Here is an 18021-nt window from a genome sequence, read left to right as displayed (position 1 = left end):
CTGGTAGGACCACGTTGTATATACCCGTCAAATAATTGCTCTTCTGACGTCTTCCTTCATTAGTTCTGACGATCTTTTCATGTCTTGACTGAGTCAACATCTCAGCATACCTCTTCCTGTCCCTTTCTTTTTTAATGCTTTCACGCGATACTTCATCTTTTTCATCTGTAAAGATAAAGGAAATAATTAGGTCAGATGCAAATATAACGACCAGAATGAATCTTACTCGAAGCCTATACAAGCAACGTCTGGAAAATGAACCTATCGTAGGGGCCAGCCCAAACTCTTGACTGAAACAAGGTTCCTTTGTGCCGAAGACTGGTGACTGAAATGCCAGACCTGTATTAAAATTGTATAATATAATTTTTTATAAGCAATCACAAAACTTACTCAATAAATGGTATAAATTTATAATTAAAACCTACTGACAAACCTGCACTTTTCGTAATATTGTATCTTTCCCTTTGTTTGGTATTCCTTTCGGTCTTTTTCTCAATGGACATTGTTGCAAACCTAATTCGCTCCCTCTCTCTCTTTTTTTCTGTTTTCTTGCACTACCAGGTGAGACTGTGGCAGCATCGTCTGCCATAACAAAAAAAAATGAAGATCACATGGAATGCAAGAATTAATAACCACTTCATTGTACCTGTTATCATAGTGTCTGTGTCGGTCCTAGCAATATTGCTCCTGGTGCAAAAGGTCCGTGTATATGAATCATTGCGACGAAGCCAATCTGATGAATCATTTGCTCCAGTAGCTAGTAGGACATCTGCAACAGATATATAGTGGGTTACAACACTCAAACATGGGGTTCCATCCAAAGCACATTAAAATCTATACATATATACATATACATATAAAATGATTATAATCATTGGACAAACCAGTTTCACGTTGATTCATGGGCACATGTATTTGCTCACTTGCACCAACACCAGCAGTTCCATTCAAAACTGTAGTTCCATCCGCATGCAACAGAGCCGAGAGTGGGGTGCCAGACAGTCCTACAACCGTGCCATAGCATTTCAAAATTATCTAAATTGGATATATAGTGGGTTGCAACTCCACATTCAAACATGGAATTCCATCTGAAGCACATTGAAATATATTCTATACATATAAATTAACTGTAATCATTGGACAAACCTGTTTCGTGTTGATTCATGGGAATGTGAATTTGCTCACTTGCACCAACACCAGCAGCTCCATTCAAAACTGTAGTTCCATCCAAATGCAACAGATCTGAGTGTGGGGTGCCTGACAGTCCTATCACCATGTCATAGCATTAACCATTCTTTCAAGAAAAAAAAAGTATATAAAAAATAGGACTAACCTACAGTTCCAGCAATGTGGATCACTGCAGACTTCGGTGTGTCCAGCAAACATGGAATTCCATTAGCATGTAACAATGCCTACTGGGGTGTGTCCGTCAATGCTGGCATCAATAACTTTCATAATTTATGTATCACACAGTATTTAGCATATAACTTTCACAAATTATCTAGCAACATGTAACGAACCTACAGATTGCTTCTCTGCCTTCTTTCGATGATAGTTTTCTCTTTTCTTTGCATTAAGTTCTGCCTTCTTATCTGGCGGCATATTCGCATAACAATCTCTAGCTTTTTGACGCCTAACGTTTCTTAGATCATCATCTAAGAAACAGACGTGCACACACATACATCTAAGAATTAGTTTTCCATATTTTGTAATTAAATCAACTTATAATGTTGTGGCACTTACCGTCTTCAAGAACTCTTGTCCTTTTTTTAGAACCAAAATTTTGATTCTGTGTGTTGGTTATGTCCCCAAATGGAACACGCTTGTCGTTGTAGTCGCGGTGTGCCATCGACGTAGACTGTGATTGTCGTCGTGGTTGCACCGTCCAGCGTGATCGTGGCGATTTGTCACGCGTCGACGTACACCTTGGTCGTGCGGCGTCCGGTGTGGTCGGCGCGATTAGCCGCGGCGTCAACGTAGAGCGTGGTCATCCGGTGTCCGGCCCTGTCGTGGCGTCGATGTAGACTCGTGCTGTCCGGCGTGGTCACAGCAATAATTGGACGCGAGGCCATCGCTACGTGATCAGAACGTGCAAATAAAAGGAAATTCATCAGTACGGTTTATACCTTCCAAACAACGTCGTCGGAGCAGCCGCCGTCGGGATCGTGTGCCGGCCGTCGGGTGCGGCGAAAGTGCACGGTGAGCGTCACGCACAGCAATGATCAGGGGAAAGGAGGGCCAACCACCGCACGAGCCGTCGGAGCAGCGGTCGTCAGGAGTGAGGGCGGTCAAGAGCCGTGGCCGTCGGAGCAGCCGCCGTCGGGACCGAGTGCCGGCTGTCGGGCGCGGTGAAAGTGCGCGGCGAGCGGGCGCGCGGCGAGCCGTCGGGTACACGGGGCGAGCGAGCGTGCGCCCGTCGGGATCGAGTGGCGCCCGTCGGGCGCGGCGAAAGTACCCGGCTAGCGAGCGCGGCGAGCCGGGCGCGTGCGGCGAGCGGGCGAGCGGCGAGCGTGCGGCGAGCGGGCACGGCCAGCGCGAGTGCGGCGAGCGGCGCGGTGAGCGAGCATGCGGCGAGCGGCCGTGGCGATGATTCAGGGGAAAGGAGGGCCAGCCACCGCGCGCGTGATGCTCACCTTCCAAACTGATCAACGTGATTTGTTGCTCACCTTCCAAATTGCTGCATCGTTGCTCGCCTTCCAAAAAACAAAACGCGAGGATCAAGCAGGGGCGCGACCAATGAGGGGGCGGGTACAGGGAGAGGGTGGGTATAGAATGGCGGGGTGAGAAAAACTTTTCAGTTTTGGTGGAATCATTCTCCATCACTCAATTTTTTCAGTCTGCCAGGTGCTATCAAATATTTTAGCATTATATGTGAGCCAACATGAAGTGTTTTGTGAGGGGGTGGGTAGACTAATTGTTGGTGACAATTGTATTAGAATGTTTCAACTTTTATATTATAGATAATACTTGCTCTAAGCACCTGGACTAGACGGTCGGTCACCATCCGGTGATCGATACGGGCAGCGATAAAGCCAGGTAACAAATCCATTACTCCGGTGGCCCTAGCGAATATTTCATCACATTTTTTTTAAAAAAATGTGATACATATTTTGACCAAATTAAATTATTTTTCACTGTAGACATTATATTTATACTAGTTACTATACATATTACTACTCTCCGAAGCGTGGATAAACTGAGTGAAAAATGGAAAAGGTGGCCATCCAGCATAAGCGTATAAAGCATCCACAGAAAAATGAGAAGACGTATGTAAATGATACATGCATGGAAGTTGCTACAGAGAAAACATCAGGATCAGAGAAATATGGAGCGCATGCCAGTGCAAATACTGGTCGATCCATTGAAATGAACAAATCCACTCTTCTTTTTATGAGAAAATAATTCCACAGGAAATGCACATGGTGCACCATGTGCAATACTAGTACTGCACAGCAACAGCAGGAAAACGGTTGAGAGAAAAATGAAAACAATGGGCACACAAATCACATCGAGTTACAGGGCATAACGTGATGATAGCAATGAAGATTCTTGCAAGCTTCTTTTGTTCTTCCGATCCGACGCGCTCCATGCAGCACGGTTTAATTTCCAGCTTAGCCTTGTTTGCCACCACGTTGCCCGAAGCTTTCAATGAGACGCGTCAGGTTCTCGTACGACGACCCTCCTTTCGCCATGGCCCTGCGAGCTTCCTCCCCGTACTTCTTGGCCTTCATCCTCCTCTCGTCGGCCTCCGCCCCTCCTCCCATGAGCGCCGACACGGCCCGCGCGACGTCCTCGCGACCCACCGGCATGTTCTCGTCCTCGCACAAGTTCACCGGCTCCGTCACGCCGACCGGCACGCCCACGCCGAGCACGTCGACCGCCAGCCGCTCGTTCAGGAACTGGTCGCTGATGTGCGGCCACGTCACCACCGGCACGCCGTGCGCGATGGACTCCAGCAGCGAGTTCCAGCCGCAGTGGGTGACGAAGCCGCCGACGGCGCGGTGCGACAGGATGGCGAGCTGCGGCACCCACCCGCGCACCACGAGCCCGCGCCCCGCCGTGCGCGCCTCTAGCGCCTCCAGCCACCCCCGCACCTCCGGCGCCGCCACCTCGGGCTCCTTCACAACCCATAGGAACGGCTTGCCGGAGTCCTCGAGGCCGCGGCCGACCTCGACCAGCATCCTCCGGTGCTTCCTCACGACGCTGCCGAAGTTGACGTAGACGACGGAGTCGGTGTCCCTGGCGTCGAGCCACGCGGTGACCGCGCTCTGCCGCGCGACGTCGTCGGCCTTGTTCCCGCGCGACGCCACGGCCTCGGCGTCCTTGTTGGCGAGGCAGAACGGCCCGAGCGTCCACACGGGCTTGCCGAGCGCCGCCTCGTAGCACGCCACGAACTGGTGCTCGAGGTCCAGGAACGTGTTCACCACCGCGCCGTCGGCCGTGCGCATGGCCTCGACGCACTGGACCCAGAGCGCCTCCAGCCTGGGGAAGTTGAGCAGGCCCGGCGCCGTGGCCTTGGTCACCTCCACGCGCACGGGCATGCCCGGCACGACGAACCTCTCTTGGTCGCCAGCCTCCGCGATCTGCTCGCGCAGGCCGTGATCAATGGCGTTGAGGTCGCAGAGCGAGTAGAAGCAGGGCGGCCCGTGGAAGAAGAGGAGAGGGATGCCGAGGCTTGTGGCCACGCCGGCCGTCCACCCGCTGCACCAGTCGGAGATGATGCAGCTCGGGCGCGCCGCCAGCCCTCGCAGGTAGGCCTCGAGGGGCCCGGCGAGCCTTGGCAGGGCGTCCACCAGCAAGGGGGCGAAGTGGTTGTTGTCCGTGACCTGGTCCACGTTCTCGATGCCCGGGGGCAAGCCGTCGATGCCCGTCGGGAACGGGAGCTCCACGACCTCCAGCGCGAGCTTGGCGCGCGCGGCCTGGTCAGCGATGCCGCGCAGCCGAGCGCCGTTCATCGGCGTCGTGACGAGGCTCGCGCGCGCGCCGCGCTCGGCGAGGAGGCGGGCGAGGTCGAGCATGGGGATGATGTGGCCCTGCGCCGCCAGCGGAACCAAGACGAAGTGAGGCGCCGGCGGCGCTAGCGTGGCGGCAGTGGGCTCCTCCGCGGGCGCCATGGACGCGCCGACTGCGCCGAGAGGTCTTTGGCGGCGGCACAAAGGGTGCAAGAGACAGACTGGCCTCTGGTGAGAAGGATCGAGGAGCTGATTGTTTATATAGCCAGGGAATGCCTGTGCGCACGTGCCAGGGAATGCCTGTGCGCACGTACCAGTGGATGCTCATCATGTTGCAGGGGACGTGGTTGACGACGCCACGGAAATTGCTAGTTCACCGTCACGATGCTCTTGCAGCTGCGCAGCCACGTCACGTGTGTTTATGCTAACACTTATGGCATTCCAGCTGTTCACTTCGACTCCTTCATCCTGCTATGTTGCTGGCAGCTGTGGAAGCGCAGGAATGGAATTGTCTTCCGCGATGAGACACTGAACCTGACTCTGCAAACCTGCAGAAATACAGCATGAGCCTGGAGCTGCAGGATACCGCACGATGATCGAGCCATAAGTGATCAATAATGGTGTTCTGTTTTTTCTTTGGCAATGTAAACCTTTGAACGATGTAACTGTTACCCGATCCGGTCGTTACGGGCCACCAGAATTAATATAGCCGTAATGCTAGGCATAAAGCGTTCGACGGATCGGACGCTCTCTCCACTCATCTGCGTAGCTCCCCCTCCTCTCCCCTAACACCCGTGCGGCTCGCTCACCTCTCATCCCCTCCGACGTCCTCCTCCCCACGCCCGCAGCTCCCTAACCCACTCCGGCGACCTCCACCTCGACGCTCGGCTGGGCGTGGGGGGCTGGCGCGAGCGCGAGCGGATCAGCGGAGGTCCTCCTCAGGGCGCGGCCGGGCGCGGGCGGAGCTTGCCAGCGGGGCGGCCGTGTGCCGCTGCTCCCCGCAGCTTCCCCCCACGCAGGGGCAGAGGTCCTCCTCGGGGCGCGGTCGGGCATGAGCGTGGCAGAGCTCGCCGGTGGCGGGGCCACCGCTCCCTGCAGCTTTCCCCACGCAGGCTGACGGAGGAGCTCTGAGCATCGTCCATGGCAGGCAGCTCCAGGAGGTTGAAGATGAGCGAAGGCTCTGGGGATCACCGGGTGCTCATGTTGCAATAAATATCATATGATGTTATAGTAGAGATTTTTAAAATATTACATGTGTTTTATGTAGATGTTGCAAAAGCAGATCTAGATATTGCGTTGTTACATTTGTTGTAAGTCTTTTATCTGGATGTTCCAAGTATTTATCTGGATGTTGTAAGTGTTTAATCTGGATGTTTCGTATTCAATGAGAGATTTGAATGTCACATGCAACATGAAACAAATATTGCAACGGGTTTTTTCATTGATCCCCACCTACTTCATTTCATTGATCGAAAGTAACAGAGCCTAATACAAAGTATAATCCTGACATTCCAGGATGAGATTACATGAGCTCTCACACACGGCGAGAGAATGGATTGAGAAACAGAGGACAACGTAGAGAGTGGATTCTACTGATCGTCCATGGGAGCCGCACCGAATAACTTGCTTGCCAGGTTCACAAGAGCCAAATTGCATCCACCCACCCCTCGCAGCTACGCCGCCCTGTGAGCCAACCTCCTACGAATTGGGAGGGCTCGCCCAACAGAATGGGGGCTAAGGCTGGGGGAGACAACTTGTGCAGAATGTCGCCGGAAACAACGACCTCCCTTCGAGCTGACAACAACACCAAGTAAGGCACATCCGGGCGCCGCCCACCGCCATCCAACGCCCTTTGAGGGGAGGAAGCCCCAAAGGAGGGAGGGCCGGCAAAGGGCGAACTTCATTACCCGGCAAATGGTTTGGAGTCTCCATCAACAAGGAGAGCGCCGACGAAGTAGAGGCGCCAGCAGCGGACCCTTGCGGAACCACGGTAGAATCCATATGAAGACGAGGCAGCACGTACTTCCGGCCTGGGCTCTGGCGGCGGCAGGAGGAAGGAGCGGGTGGGGAGGCGGTCTGCCGCGGCGGGAGCTGGTCGCCGCCCGAGTCACCCAAGGGAGAGCGACGCACGGGCTTCGGGGACTTTTGGACCTGCTGTTTGGGCCCCTAGCAACTCGCGCGAACAACAGGCACGGACGTCGGGGAGGCGGAGGGCGCCGGCACTGGCTAGGGGCCCCAACCCAGAGAGGCCGAGCAGGGACCCCCACTAGCGCCCCCGAGCAGAGCCGCGGGTGGCCGCTCGGGCTAGTGCCGGCCGGGGCCGCCGCCGCACACTGTCGCCTGCAGCTTCACTGGGAGAGGGGAAAGGCGGGGGGGAGCGGATCCGGGCAAGGAAGCGCCGGTTCCGGGGGCGGGATGATGCCGGCCCAGGCGTCCGGCGGCGTCGCCATCGGCAGCAGCGGCCAGTGAAGAAGCGGAGGTCCCTGCGCCGATCCCCCAACCTATAGCCCAGATCCAACCCTGGAGGGAGTAGATCAAGCCAGGAGGACGACAGATCTGCCGCCGGGTGGCCGGAATCGGAAGCCGGCTGTCGAGGTCGCCGGCGGCGAGCGCGGCGAGTGACGGCGTCCCGGGCGCGAGGATGACGAGTGCCTCGCCGCTGCCTTCCTTGCAGCAGCTGGGCGGACTTCCGCGCCCTGCTCGGGCGGCAACGAGGGAGCGGGGCGGGGGGAAGGGGTGGCGGCGCGGGGAGCTCGGGTCCGCCCGAGTCGCCCCCGATAAGAGCGACGCGGGCATCGACAGAAACTGCAGGATTGATGAGGGTAGGGAGGAAAACTCGATTGTTTTCTATGTTGCAAACATTTTTTCCTATATTACGAATATTATTATTTGATGTTGCGTTGAACCGACAGAGCGTCGATGAGAAAGTTTTCATCAGACGTCCGAGCGCTACCAAACCCGTTAATATATAAACTAGGTGGGGCTGCTCTCCCCCTCTGTTGACCCTTAAAAAAGATGGTAGTTACACTTTAAAGATCCATCGTTCATATGCGTTGGTGATCTTACCATGCACGTAGGTAGTTTAAAATATATATTCAAGATCAAAACTTTTTCTCAATCTAAGAAAATGCTCTTTTAAACTAATTAATATCTAATCAATCTTAAGTTGTTGTTTTTTTTTTGAAATAACATCATATCTAAACAGTGATGGAACCAGCGTCAAAATGTACCTATGGCGAGCGTGGAGAGTGTTGGGCGGCAGAGCAGCCGAGGGAGCATTAGGCAGTGGCGCGTACCTATTTTGAGCCACCAACGGCAGATGTGGCAGCCGCCATACCTTGCTAGACTGGTGGCTCCGCCACTATATCTAAATTGAAGTTGCGTACCTTCATAATCGATACGGATTTGCGTCTGAATCCGGATGCTAATCATATCCTGCTTTTCATTCAAACTTGTAAGGTTTTTTGGCACGAGGTTTCTAATATTGAAAACAGAAATCCCTTACATTGATGAACAGAGGAAGAGTATCATTCAACATAAGAATAAGAAGCGTATAGCTATACCGTAGCAACATTTAAAGTTTTTTTTAGGAAGTACTCCCTACCTTTCAACTGACGCAGGGGTTACTCTGGCCTATGGCCCCTAGCCCCCTACTACTAACAAACATCGTACAATTTAAACAGTAGCCTGATGCACGAGGTAAGCATGGCTAGTTTTAAATCTGAGTGAGGATGCGCTGACTTCGACCAACCTGGCGATATTTACAATTAATGGATTTGTAATTAAAATCAATTTGGCATGGTCGTGCGGATTAAATTATCATCCGCATGTATCTCCCCGTTTCCCATCTTCTTATTTCGACTAGTGGCGGACCCAGAGTTCTTCTAGAGCCTGGGCCAACCTAACAACTGATAACAAATTCATATTGTATTTGACCAGCTGATATCTCTCCGCGTCATTGGATCAATAAAATAAGAAGCTCACTACTAGCGCACGACACAGCAAGGAGCCCAGGCACATGCCCAGGCTAGCCGGGCCTTGGGTCCACCAGTGCCTGCCGGCACGATGTGATCTCGATGCCTACCTAATAATAAGTTTAGCATTCTACCCATGTGATGTGTACGCGCAGCCTGCGTTGCAAACAAATGCACGATGCATAGTACTAACTAGGTGATACCTCGCCATTGCTGTGAAAATTTTTAAATAGAAATACTAAGGTGATTGTATGGCAACATTTTTTTTTTTTGCTAATGACATTATATATAAAAACCTATATCCATTTTGTTGTGAACGACTCTTAAATGATTGATCATCCATGTAGAAATTTTGTAGCGTGGTACTAGTAAAGAATAATAAGCTGCATACATGGATGCTATTAATTAGAAAATTGATGTAAGAAATAAATAGATGGTCTTAGTGGATGATGACATGGCGTCTGATGTAGTGGATTCCTATATGACGTGAATAGTTTGCATATTGAGAGAAATAGAGTTAATGACTTTTAGTATGGTGCATCTATATAGGTTATATAGATAACCTTTGTTCTGGTTAGTTTATCAATTATCAATGAAATATATAACATAACCTTGTGTCGGCCCGTTCGTTCAAAAAAAAACCTACTAAATATATCCCGGGATGAAGAGTTTAATCAGTTTGTTTCTCTTTCTTTAATTTCTTCTAATAGTTTTGTGACTACGTTTTCACTTTGTTTCTTCTAATAATTTCCTTTCCGAATCCATGCCCGACTCCTGAAATTGTGCGGCGTGTTTTATCCACACCTTTTTCAGTCACCAAAGGCATAGAGCCTACATATTCTGCATGCTACTGGTTGCACGCGTTTGGCGCCGTGGGGACCACATCAGGGTTATTTTACTGGTATGGGGAAAAATACTGGAGGTTGCCAGTAAATACGTTTATCGGATTTCTCAAAAAATTATAAAAAAAACTCCTTCAAGTTGTACGTAAAATAATCTAAATTATCTCCAAACAATCTAATATAAAAGATAAGACATTATCATGCTTAGTATGAGAAGACATGTGGTCTAGGAGGTAAGAGGTGAGTACGGATTTAAAATTACCGATAATTTTTATTAAACCGATCACCACCAATAGACGCAATTACCGGTATGCTCTCTCTCTCTCCTTTATTACGAAGGTGGAACAATTTTATCACAAAGATTCACAAAAATTTATTCTATCTTAATAAAGAAAATGTTCTAGCTATAAAATCTCCAAATACATTCAAATATTATTTGTTTCACACATTTCGTCTTCAATAGTACAATTAAAATATAGTTTAGTCACTCAATTTACGAACTAGAATCCTTTTTACTTTTATTGAGTACATATACTAAAGCTCCTAGAATTGGAGCAACCTCATGAGTCGTGGCCCCACGTGGGGCCCGTGCACTGTTCATGCGGGTCCTACATACTATTCACGTGGGACCCACGTGGGGCCCACGTACTATTCAGGTGGGACCCACGTATTATTCAGGCGGGACCCACGTGGGACCCATGTACTATTTAGGCGGGACCCACGTGGGGCCCACGATTCTATTAAATTAGCCTCTTTATCTTAAAAAAATATTTTCTTTCCATTATTTGACAATACAAAATATATTTAACTACTTCCTACATACAAAAAATAATAACTAAACTTTGTATACTACATTTACATGTGGTAGTTGTACTACTTCTTGGGTTTTGATTTCCCTCCGTAAACCCACAAAATATAATTAGACTGTTCATTCATTTCTAATCTTACTTTTTTTTTCCTACTAAAGTAATTAAACTATACCTACTGACACAAAAAAAAAACCTAAGGAAAAATTACATGTACCTCTATACTACAATGCTTGAGATTGGCAGGCTCTCAGACACAAAACTACTATGCTCGCTTTACTGTAATTTTTTAGATCTAACTCAATACATTGATACGATGTTGCTTTGAATATAGTAATAGATAATATTTTTCTATTAATATTTTAGGTCCACGTTTTTGATACAGGCGCGCGTAGCGCGCCAACCTGACTAGTTAATCTAACCTTGCATGCACCTCCGGATATATGGGCTAGGCCCACCGGACCATCTCCTCCCATTGAGTTTGCCGAGATTTATCGCGGCATATAAGTTGAAGCTTCTAGGATATATGCATGGTGAATACACTGATTTCTGGTGTGGATCTGATTCTGTTAAGGACAGATTCAAAGACCTTTGTGAAATCTGAAACTGTAAGAACGAAACTGTTCTGAACATGCCATGCCTAGTGGAAGTTGGAGGCATTGTGTGAACTGATTGCTACGATTAAAATGTCCCGTGCCTACAGATGAGGATTTTTTTTCTCTCTTTGGCATCCTTGTGTTGGTCAGATATCGATGATTTCTTCTTTTTGTCGTGTGCAGTTTCGATAACTCCACGTGTATGAAAGTGTTGACAATGAATGTGAGTCAAATTGTTTGAGAAAGACGTTGATTTGGGTGACAATAAGTTGGAACATATCAGGTGCGAACCAACTTCTTCGTGCAAACCATGTAAATTTCAATCTGGACCACCGGATTAACATCCAAGAGGAGGGAGCAGGGGGAGTGGTAGGGGGATTTGCAAAAGTGTGATTACTCAATCCAAGAGTGGGCGGTTAATTGTAAAATTACTTAATCTCTCATGCTCCTTTGATGTTGATCCAGTGGCCCAGATTTAAATTTGCACGATTTGAACGAAGAGATTGATTTACACATGATATGTTCTCCAACAAATTAGCTCTTAGCATGTTTCTCAAATTGTTTGAGAAAGACGTTGATAGTTTACTCCATCCACAAATGTTTCCCATAGCTCGTAGCAGGAAGGTGGATAGATGGGGCCACTCGTGCCTCGATGCCCGCGTGGGTCAACTCGTTGCTCCGGTGACGCGAGCCAGCGGCAGATTACTCGCTTGCGCGATGTTTTTGTTGGTTCTCTCTCCTCCAGCTCAGCCCGATGTGGTCAGAGCGAAGCTACGAAGGCAGCAGTGGGTGCCGATGCACCCACGACAAAACTGAAAATCAGTGCTAACAATCAAAAATTATCATGTATGCACCCCTTGGCCAATACCCTGCACCCACACGTGCCACCAAGACATCATGACGACTTACAAGGCAAATCCAATTAAAGCATCACAATAACTAGTTTGTCATTGGCGCACATTAAATCAGCTAGTGTTTCATCAGCGCGTATTAATTTGAACACATGACACAACGAGATTAGGCATCCAGCCATTCATCTAGCATCTACATAGTTGAACGTCACCTGGCACCCTCCGCAGCTTACTCCCTCCGTCCTAAAATATAAGGCATTCTAAATCTTTGTAGATAGATTATAGAGGTAGAGAAAAGACACATGTACCCTGATTAATACACTATTTAGTTAATTAATTGCTTAATTTTGGACTAGCTATTCAATTTCTGCACCAAAACTAAGGAGATTAGCATGCCATTTTTTACTCTCCCACCCACCGCAATTGATTTCTTACAAAATTGGTACCAAACTCAAAGAAGTTATCATACCTTTTTATCCAAAGAACCCTAGAATGCCTTATATTTAAGTATAAATTTTAAATCCTTCAAAGCCTTACATTTCAAGACGTAGGAGATACGTGCCTGTTTCGGTCAACCACGCTAGACAAAAAAGCATCAACTTCTTTATCATAATATTTAATGCTAGTTACTCCCCCATTCTTTTCGATAGATGAAACACGGTGCTGGGGAATTTACATAGCCTGCGAAACATAGTCCCATACGAAATACACTCTACTACCAATTATAAATTATATATTTTTAAATATGACTACCAAAAGGAAACGGAAGGAGTATGATTTGTTTCAAACAAACCATTCAAATTTGTAAGGAGTACATGTTTAATGTTTTTTCATTCTAGATTTTAAGATTACTATATTTTTTCTACATCATTAAATTAAAAAATAGTAAAGAACACCAAGAATGCCATACAACCCCACACAATGCTTATGGTTTCCATTAGCGGAATTCTAGTGAAATTACAAATAAAGCAAGAAAGATTTTGATCGATTGTTCTAAAATTGGGCTAAAGTATTGACTGAAATTTGAAACTCTAAGACAAAATTCCCGGCAAAAAAAATCCATAATATCTATATGACCATTTACTAGTCACCGCGATGACTGACTTTGCTAAAATATAGAGATCTTCGAATTTTGTGGTAAAGTGGCGCAACCCCCTCGGTTTCGCTCTAGCTTTGCCCCTGGATGTGGACGGCCTAAAGGGGTATCAAATCTCACAAAATTCATTATAAAACCCACCTGTGTGTGGCCAATGGCCCAATACTAACCAAGCACACGGTGTCTTGCAAATTGGACTACTAGCCACCAGTTGAGACTTGATAGTGTGGGTGATACTCTATAAAAAGGATATCGAGCACACATCATCTTGTTGGTGGTATCTGATTTTTACGCGATTAAGACTTGATGTGTTAAAGTTATATGCATAAGTCATCATATTCTAAAAATAGAAAATTGCGGTAATAAAAAAGTTCCAAAAGTTGAAAGTTTGCTGCTGTCGGAAATTGCTCGCTCGGAGAGCTCCTGGCGAGCGACAGCTAATTAGCACGGCCCAGTTGGACATGTAGCTTGGATACATGCATGCAGTACAAGCGCGCTCTAGGCTGTGTTACTTTCTGGCATGATGTTTACCAAGGGTTTTTGGGATGCAAACTTACTGTGTCCCCCTAAACAGCAAACAAATCAACGCCTCCTTTGGTTATGAGGAATTCTGGAATTATTCCTACATATGGTGTCCATTGGGATATATGATTGCATTTGAATTTTTTTCATAGGATTCATTCATTTTCTTGTTCTATCGTTCCTTGTTCTCATATTCTCTCCTGGAAAGTGGAAACTCGTCCAGAAAAGAAGAGTGCACTGAACAGTTTCAATCTCGTTCTACTACGCATGAATGTACATTGCACAATTTGGACACCATCAGCAACCGAAATGGGATAACAGAAGTTAAGGCTCATCTTGCTGGAAACAGGGACACAATCAAATAGGAGAAAAAAAAGAGACTCAAAAGATGAAATTGGATTACACGAGAAAAAAGTAATGGTACAGTGATTCATCAAGAAGTAAAGGATTTTACATCACCAAGAGCTTGTATGAAAACTTCCTGTTGGATCCGGCTACAAGCTCCTGACAGGAGCTGATTACAACCATGAACTCCTTACCCGGCAGGGTTATCTGGAGCACTGGTACCGCAACCCACAAACCCAGTGTGTCTCATTGGTCAGGGCAGGGCCAAGATGCATGATGGAAGTGAAGTTCACATTCCTAGAGTAAGCCTACGTCTCAGTGCCGCCTCAGATGTATCATCAATAGCAAAAGCTAAGTTCAACAGAAATGTGGTGCCACCAAGTAATCTTGAAACCCCAAACACAAAAAAGAATGCCATTCGATCACTTTGGTTTCCTTCTGGATGCGATCTCTGCTGCCCATGCTTTTCCAATGTCAGTCTGAAACTTCCCTGCACAGGAATTAATAAGCAGAACAAATAAATAAGGTTTTCACGTCAGCTATTTTAATGTCAGTATTGTGCAAAAATTATTACATTGCGAAATTGAATGAGATCAAGCATAAACACAAAACCTAAAAAAAGGCACAAATCAATTCATGATTTAAAAAAGCCTCATAGTATTGGTACTCTCTAGTTTCAAGTTCTACAATAATCATTCAGGCACTAATTTGTTCTGAATAATGGATTATATTATCTCAGGAAAATACAAATTTAAAGCGCAGGAATTAAACAATAGACAGCCTGTGCAGTTTAGATGAAGTATTCAATTGTACTTGCTGGATTGCCATGAAAACTAAATAGAATATATAAAGGAGAGAAAAAGGGAAAATATTAGGTGTTTATTGTACACCTGCTGTTGATTGGAAGAATTCTTCAAGGTCCCGTCCTTGCTCTGAAAATTTTCGATAATAGGCATAAGTACAATACTTTAAATCCTACCTTATGATCAACAAGGAGTATAGCAGATGTTAGGACATGGATTATGTGTATGACTTGTCACACCCAGAGGGCTGTAGAACAAGTTGAATAGTGATCTAAGCACAAATAATGCAAAAGAAAAGAAGGGTTGTACTTGGTATATGAGCTGAATTTTATCTATAATTCATTTAGTTTGATCACAAGCTCACACTTCATAGCTACTGCACATGGGAAAATGATAATGCAAGTATTCAAATGTCAGTATGACCTCACCCTTTTCATATTCCAATGCTTGAAGTATCATCTCAATCTGAAAAACAAAATAACAGAAAAAAAAACAAATGTTACTACATGTAAAGGGAAATGAAAAGTTGGAGCAACATGTCAGGGTCTTAATGATTGTCTACACTGGGACCAAACTGTGTGCTTAAACAATGCCATTCTGTTGAAAAATGGCTAGAACTACCACGTGATAGCTTCCCACAGATGTTGTCATTATGTCAGGAACTTGATGGATAAACTGTACCTTATCAAAATCTTTGACAACCTTTGCTTCCAAAGAGGCATTATTCTCATACTCCATCCAAAGTTCACGAATTTCTTGTGCTGAAGAATAAGAGCGTGCAGATGAAGTCAACAACTCAATATTTATTGCACATCAAATTTAAAAGAACTCAGAAAGTCAGAAATCTTCATTCTGATTTCACCAGAAAGCATTCTTTATCTTGTACGAATAACAGATTAACAGTTTCTCCAAGAGGCAGAGCCTGAGAGTGATTTTGGCTTGGGTTGTGGGTTCTAAAAAAGTTCCCTTCGCACCTAATAATTAAGTGATGCCAACACTCTCCAACATTGTTTAGTGATTGTGTAAATTATGTTTTGAATAACAAGCAGCCGATTTCTATGTCGTGGAACTCTGGGGGAAAAAAAGTTGGACACTAAAATGGCATCGCAAAATACCCATAGACATCTAGATTTCCTTCTATGCTTCCATCTAGAGTTCAAAAATTTCTTGTTGTGAACAAGAACAGCATGTAGATTAAGGGGATAGTTATATTAAATGTGCAGGGGTGCAGAAACTGTTTAGTTTGGCTTCCACAGAAAGCATTCCTTATCTTGTATTAAGATCAGTCTCTCTTAAAGTACATGATGATTATGAATTTCTAAGACCGGTGCTAATTTCCTGATGGCCGGCAAAAAGTGTTAGATGGTAAAATGCCAATTTAAGTAATAATAATAACAGCAGAATTAATATCATTTCAAGGATTGAAAACATTAGAGCTGGAACAACATTACCAACAATTAATACAATATAGCATTCACAAATTTCATGGAATTCCACATTATCTTCTGTCATTTTCTTGGACTGTGGCACTATGCACGCATAATCGGACCACTAGGGAAAGTATGGTGTCATCTAGAAAGCTGTCAACATGTGCTATAGTACAGCATTCATTTCGCAAACTACATACTGAGAAAAGACAAACTCAATAGGATGGTAGCAGGCTAAGATACCCACAGCACAAAATGTTAATGTTTTACTTTTGAATATTTTGTATTCACCTCTTGGACCTCCACCAAGCAATTCACACATATGGTCCAATGCTTCTTTCTCCATGCGGCTCTTCTCTTCCTTGGGCACGTTATCGGAAGGGGTGATATCACCAACGATTGCTGGAGCACCGAAAAAGAAAGTTGAAATGAGTCTACCAAACAGAATTCTCAAAATGCAATTAGTGCCAGCAACAGGCTAGCAGGCTTTAGCACGACACAAAGAGTCCATACACATGCAGGGCATAGGCGCACAGCATGTGTTAAAATTTTTTCACTGGGAAGCGTTTTAAAGCTGAGTATCATCATATGATATCTAGTGCTTCTACAATAAAATGACATCTGTACCTAGGGAAATCCACACATAGTCTCACACTTTCCGTAAACGGTAAACCTATATCATTGTATACCAGAGTTTCAAAAGCCATACAAGCAACCCATCAATCCCAGAGTACTTGAATGCAAATCCTACTCCAGCGGTTCAATTCACGTCTACCAATACCCTCCATAGTGATAGACTCCTACATTAAAAACTTCTCACCCCTGACTCATGCACAGACCCTAAAATCCAGTCAGACCACCTAAACGATGTCAGGCAGTACCTTCTGCGATGTCGTGCACAATCGCCATCTTGACACACCTGCAATTGAAGGGAGGAAAAGAAAACGGCTATTAAAATGGACTCGCAGGATGTTTGACACAGCCGAGCTGGAGTGGAAACGGGGCACTTCACCTGTCGCGGTCGACGCCGGGGAGATCGGCCGCGACGAGCGCCATCACGCCCATCCGGTACATGTGGTCCGCCACCGACTCAGGCGCCTGCACCCCGCGCTTCACCCACCCTGCCCTCTTCGTCGTCTGCGCGCATCCGTCACATCACATCACATCCCAACGAGCCCGCGGAAATGCGAAGCGGGAACGGAGCGACTCACCTTGAGGCGGTAGCAGAGCGTGAGGAAGTCGATGGCGTTGGACGCGGACGGCGCCGGGGCCGCGGCGTCGCCCGACGCGGCCGGGGCGGCGGGGGCCTGGGAGGACGAGGAGGAGGAGGACATGGCGGCCGCGAGGCGGAGGGGCAGCAGCGCGCGGTGGGCGGGGGCGAGGAAGGGGGCGGGGGCCCTGGCGGCGGCGGCGAGCGTGGTGGCGCAGAGGGAGGAGAGGGAAAGGGCTCGGCTCCCACCACCCATCGCTATTAGCTGAGGCGGAGCAGGCGGAGGAGCGGTGGGCAGGCGGCGGGGGCGCCCGGCCTCCGCGGATGCCGGGCGCGGGTGGGTGGTCGCGGGACCGGCGCGTGCCCGCCCGCGGCGACCCGTGGCCCAGCTCGCGCGGCGAGCGGATCACGTGGGGCTCCCCTAATTTTGGGCCCAGCGCACGGGGGCGCTTCGCCCAGCTCACCCGAAATGGTGGCCCAAACGTGGCTCACCGACGGCCCAGAACGAGCCGCGTGCCGGATCACGTCGTCTTTAGGCTTTTAGCCTTTTTGAAATAAAATATTCATGTACACGTGTGCTAAGCATAGGATCTCTTT

At 47.3% G+C, this 18021-nt stretch overlaps 2 protein-coding genes across 2 annotated transcripts; both read right to left on the bottom strand.

Annotated features, from left to right (window-relative positions):
• Nucleotides 1-3361: 3361 nt before the first annotated feature.
• LOC120671602 (UDP-glycosyltransferase 73E1-like) lies at nucleotides 3362-5499 on the bottom strand. The gene has a single exon (XM_039952010.1). It carries the CDS (start codon nucleotides 5112-5114, stop codon nucleotides 3612-3614), a length of 1503 nt encoding a protein of 500 aa, XP_039807944.1. The 5' UTR covers nucleotides 5115-5499; the 3' UTR covers nucleotides 3362-3611.
• Nucleotides 5500-14015: 8516 nt separating this feature from the next.
• On the bottom strand, nucleotides 14016-17782 carry LOC120671513 (5'-deoxynucleotidase HDDC2-like). Its single transcript, XM_039951910.1, has 8 exons — nucleotides 17426-17782; nucleotides 17227-17351; nucleotides 17096-17133; nucleotides 16506-16616; nucleotides 15469-15548; nucleotides 15216-15252; nucleotides 14875-14916; nucleotides 14016-14474 (listed from the first exon to the last, which is right to left on the bottom strand). The coding sequence occupies exons 1-8, from the start codon at nucleotides 17678-17680 to the stop codon at nucleotides 14407-14409; spliced, it is 756 nt and encodes a 251-aa protein (XP_039807844.1). The 5' UTR covers nucleotides 17681-17782; the 3' UTR covers nucleotides 14016-14406.
• Nucleotides 17783-18021: the final 239 nt, after the last annotated feature.

Source organism: Panicum virgatum, chromosome 1K (assembly GCF_016808335.1).
Source record: "Panicum virgatum strain AP13 chromosome 1K, P.virgatum_v5, whole genome shotgun sequence".
In the NCBI taxonomy this organism is placed as follows: Eukaryota; Viridiplantae; Streptophyta; class Magnoliopsida; order Poales; family Poaceae; genus Panicum; species Panicum virgatum.
The sequence above is the reverse complement of the archived record's forward strand: the minus strand, read 5'-3'. Positions and strand labels throughout refer to the sequence as shown.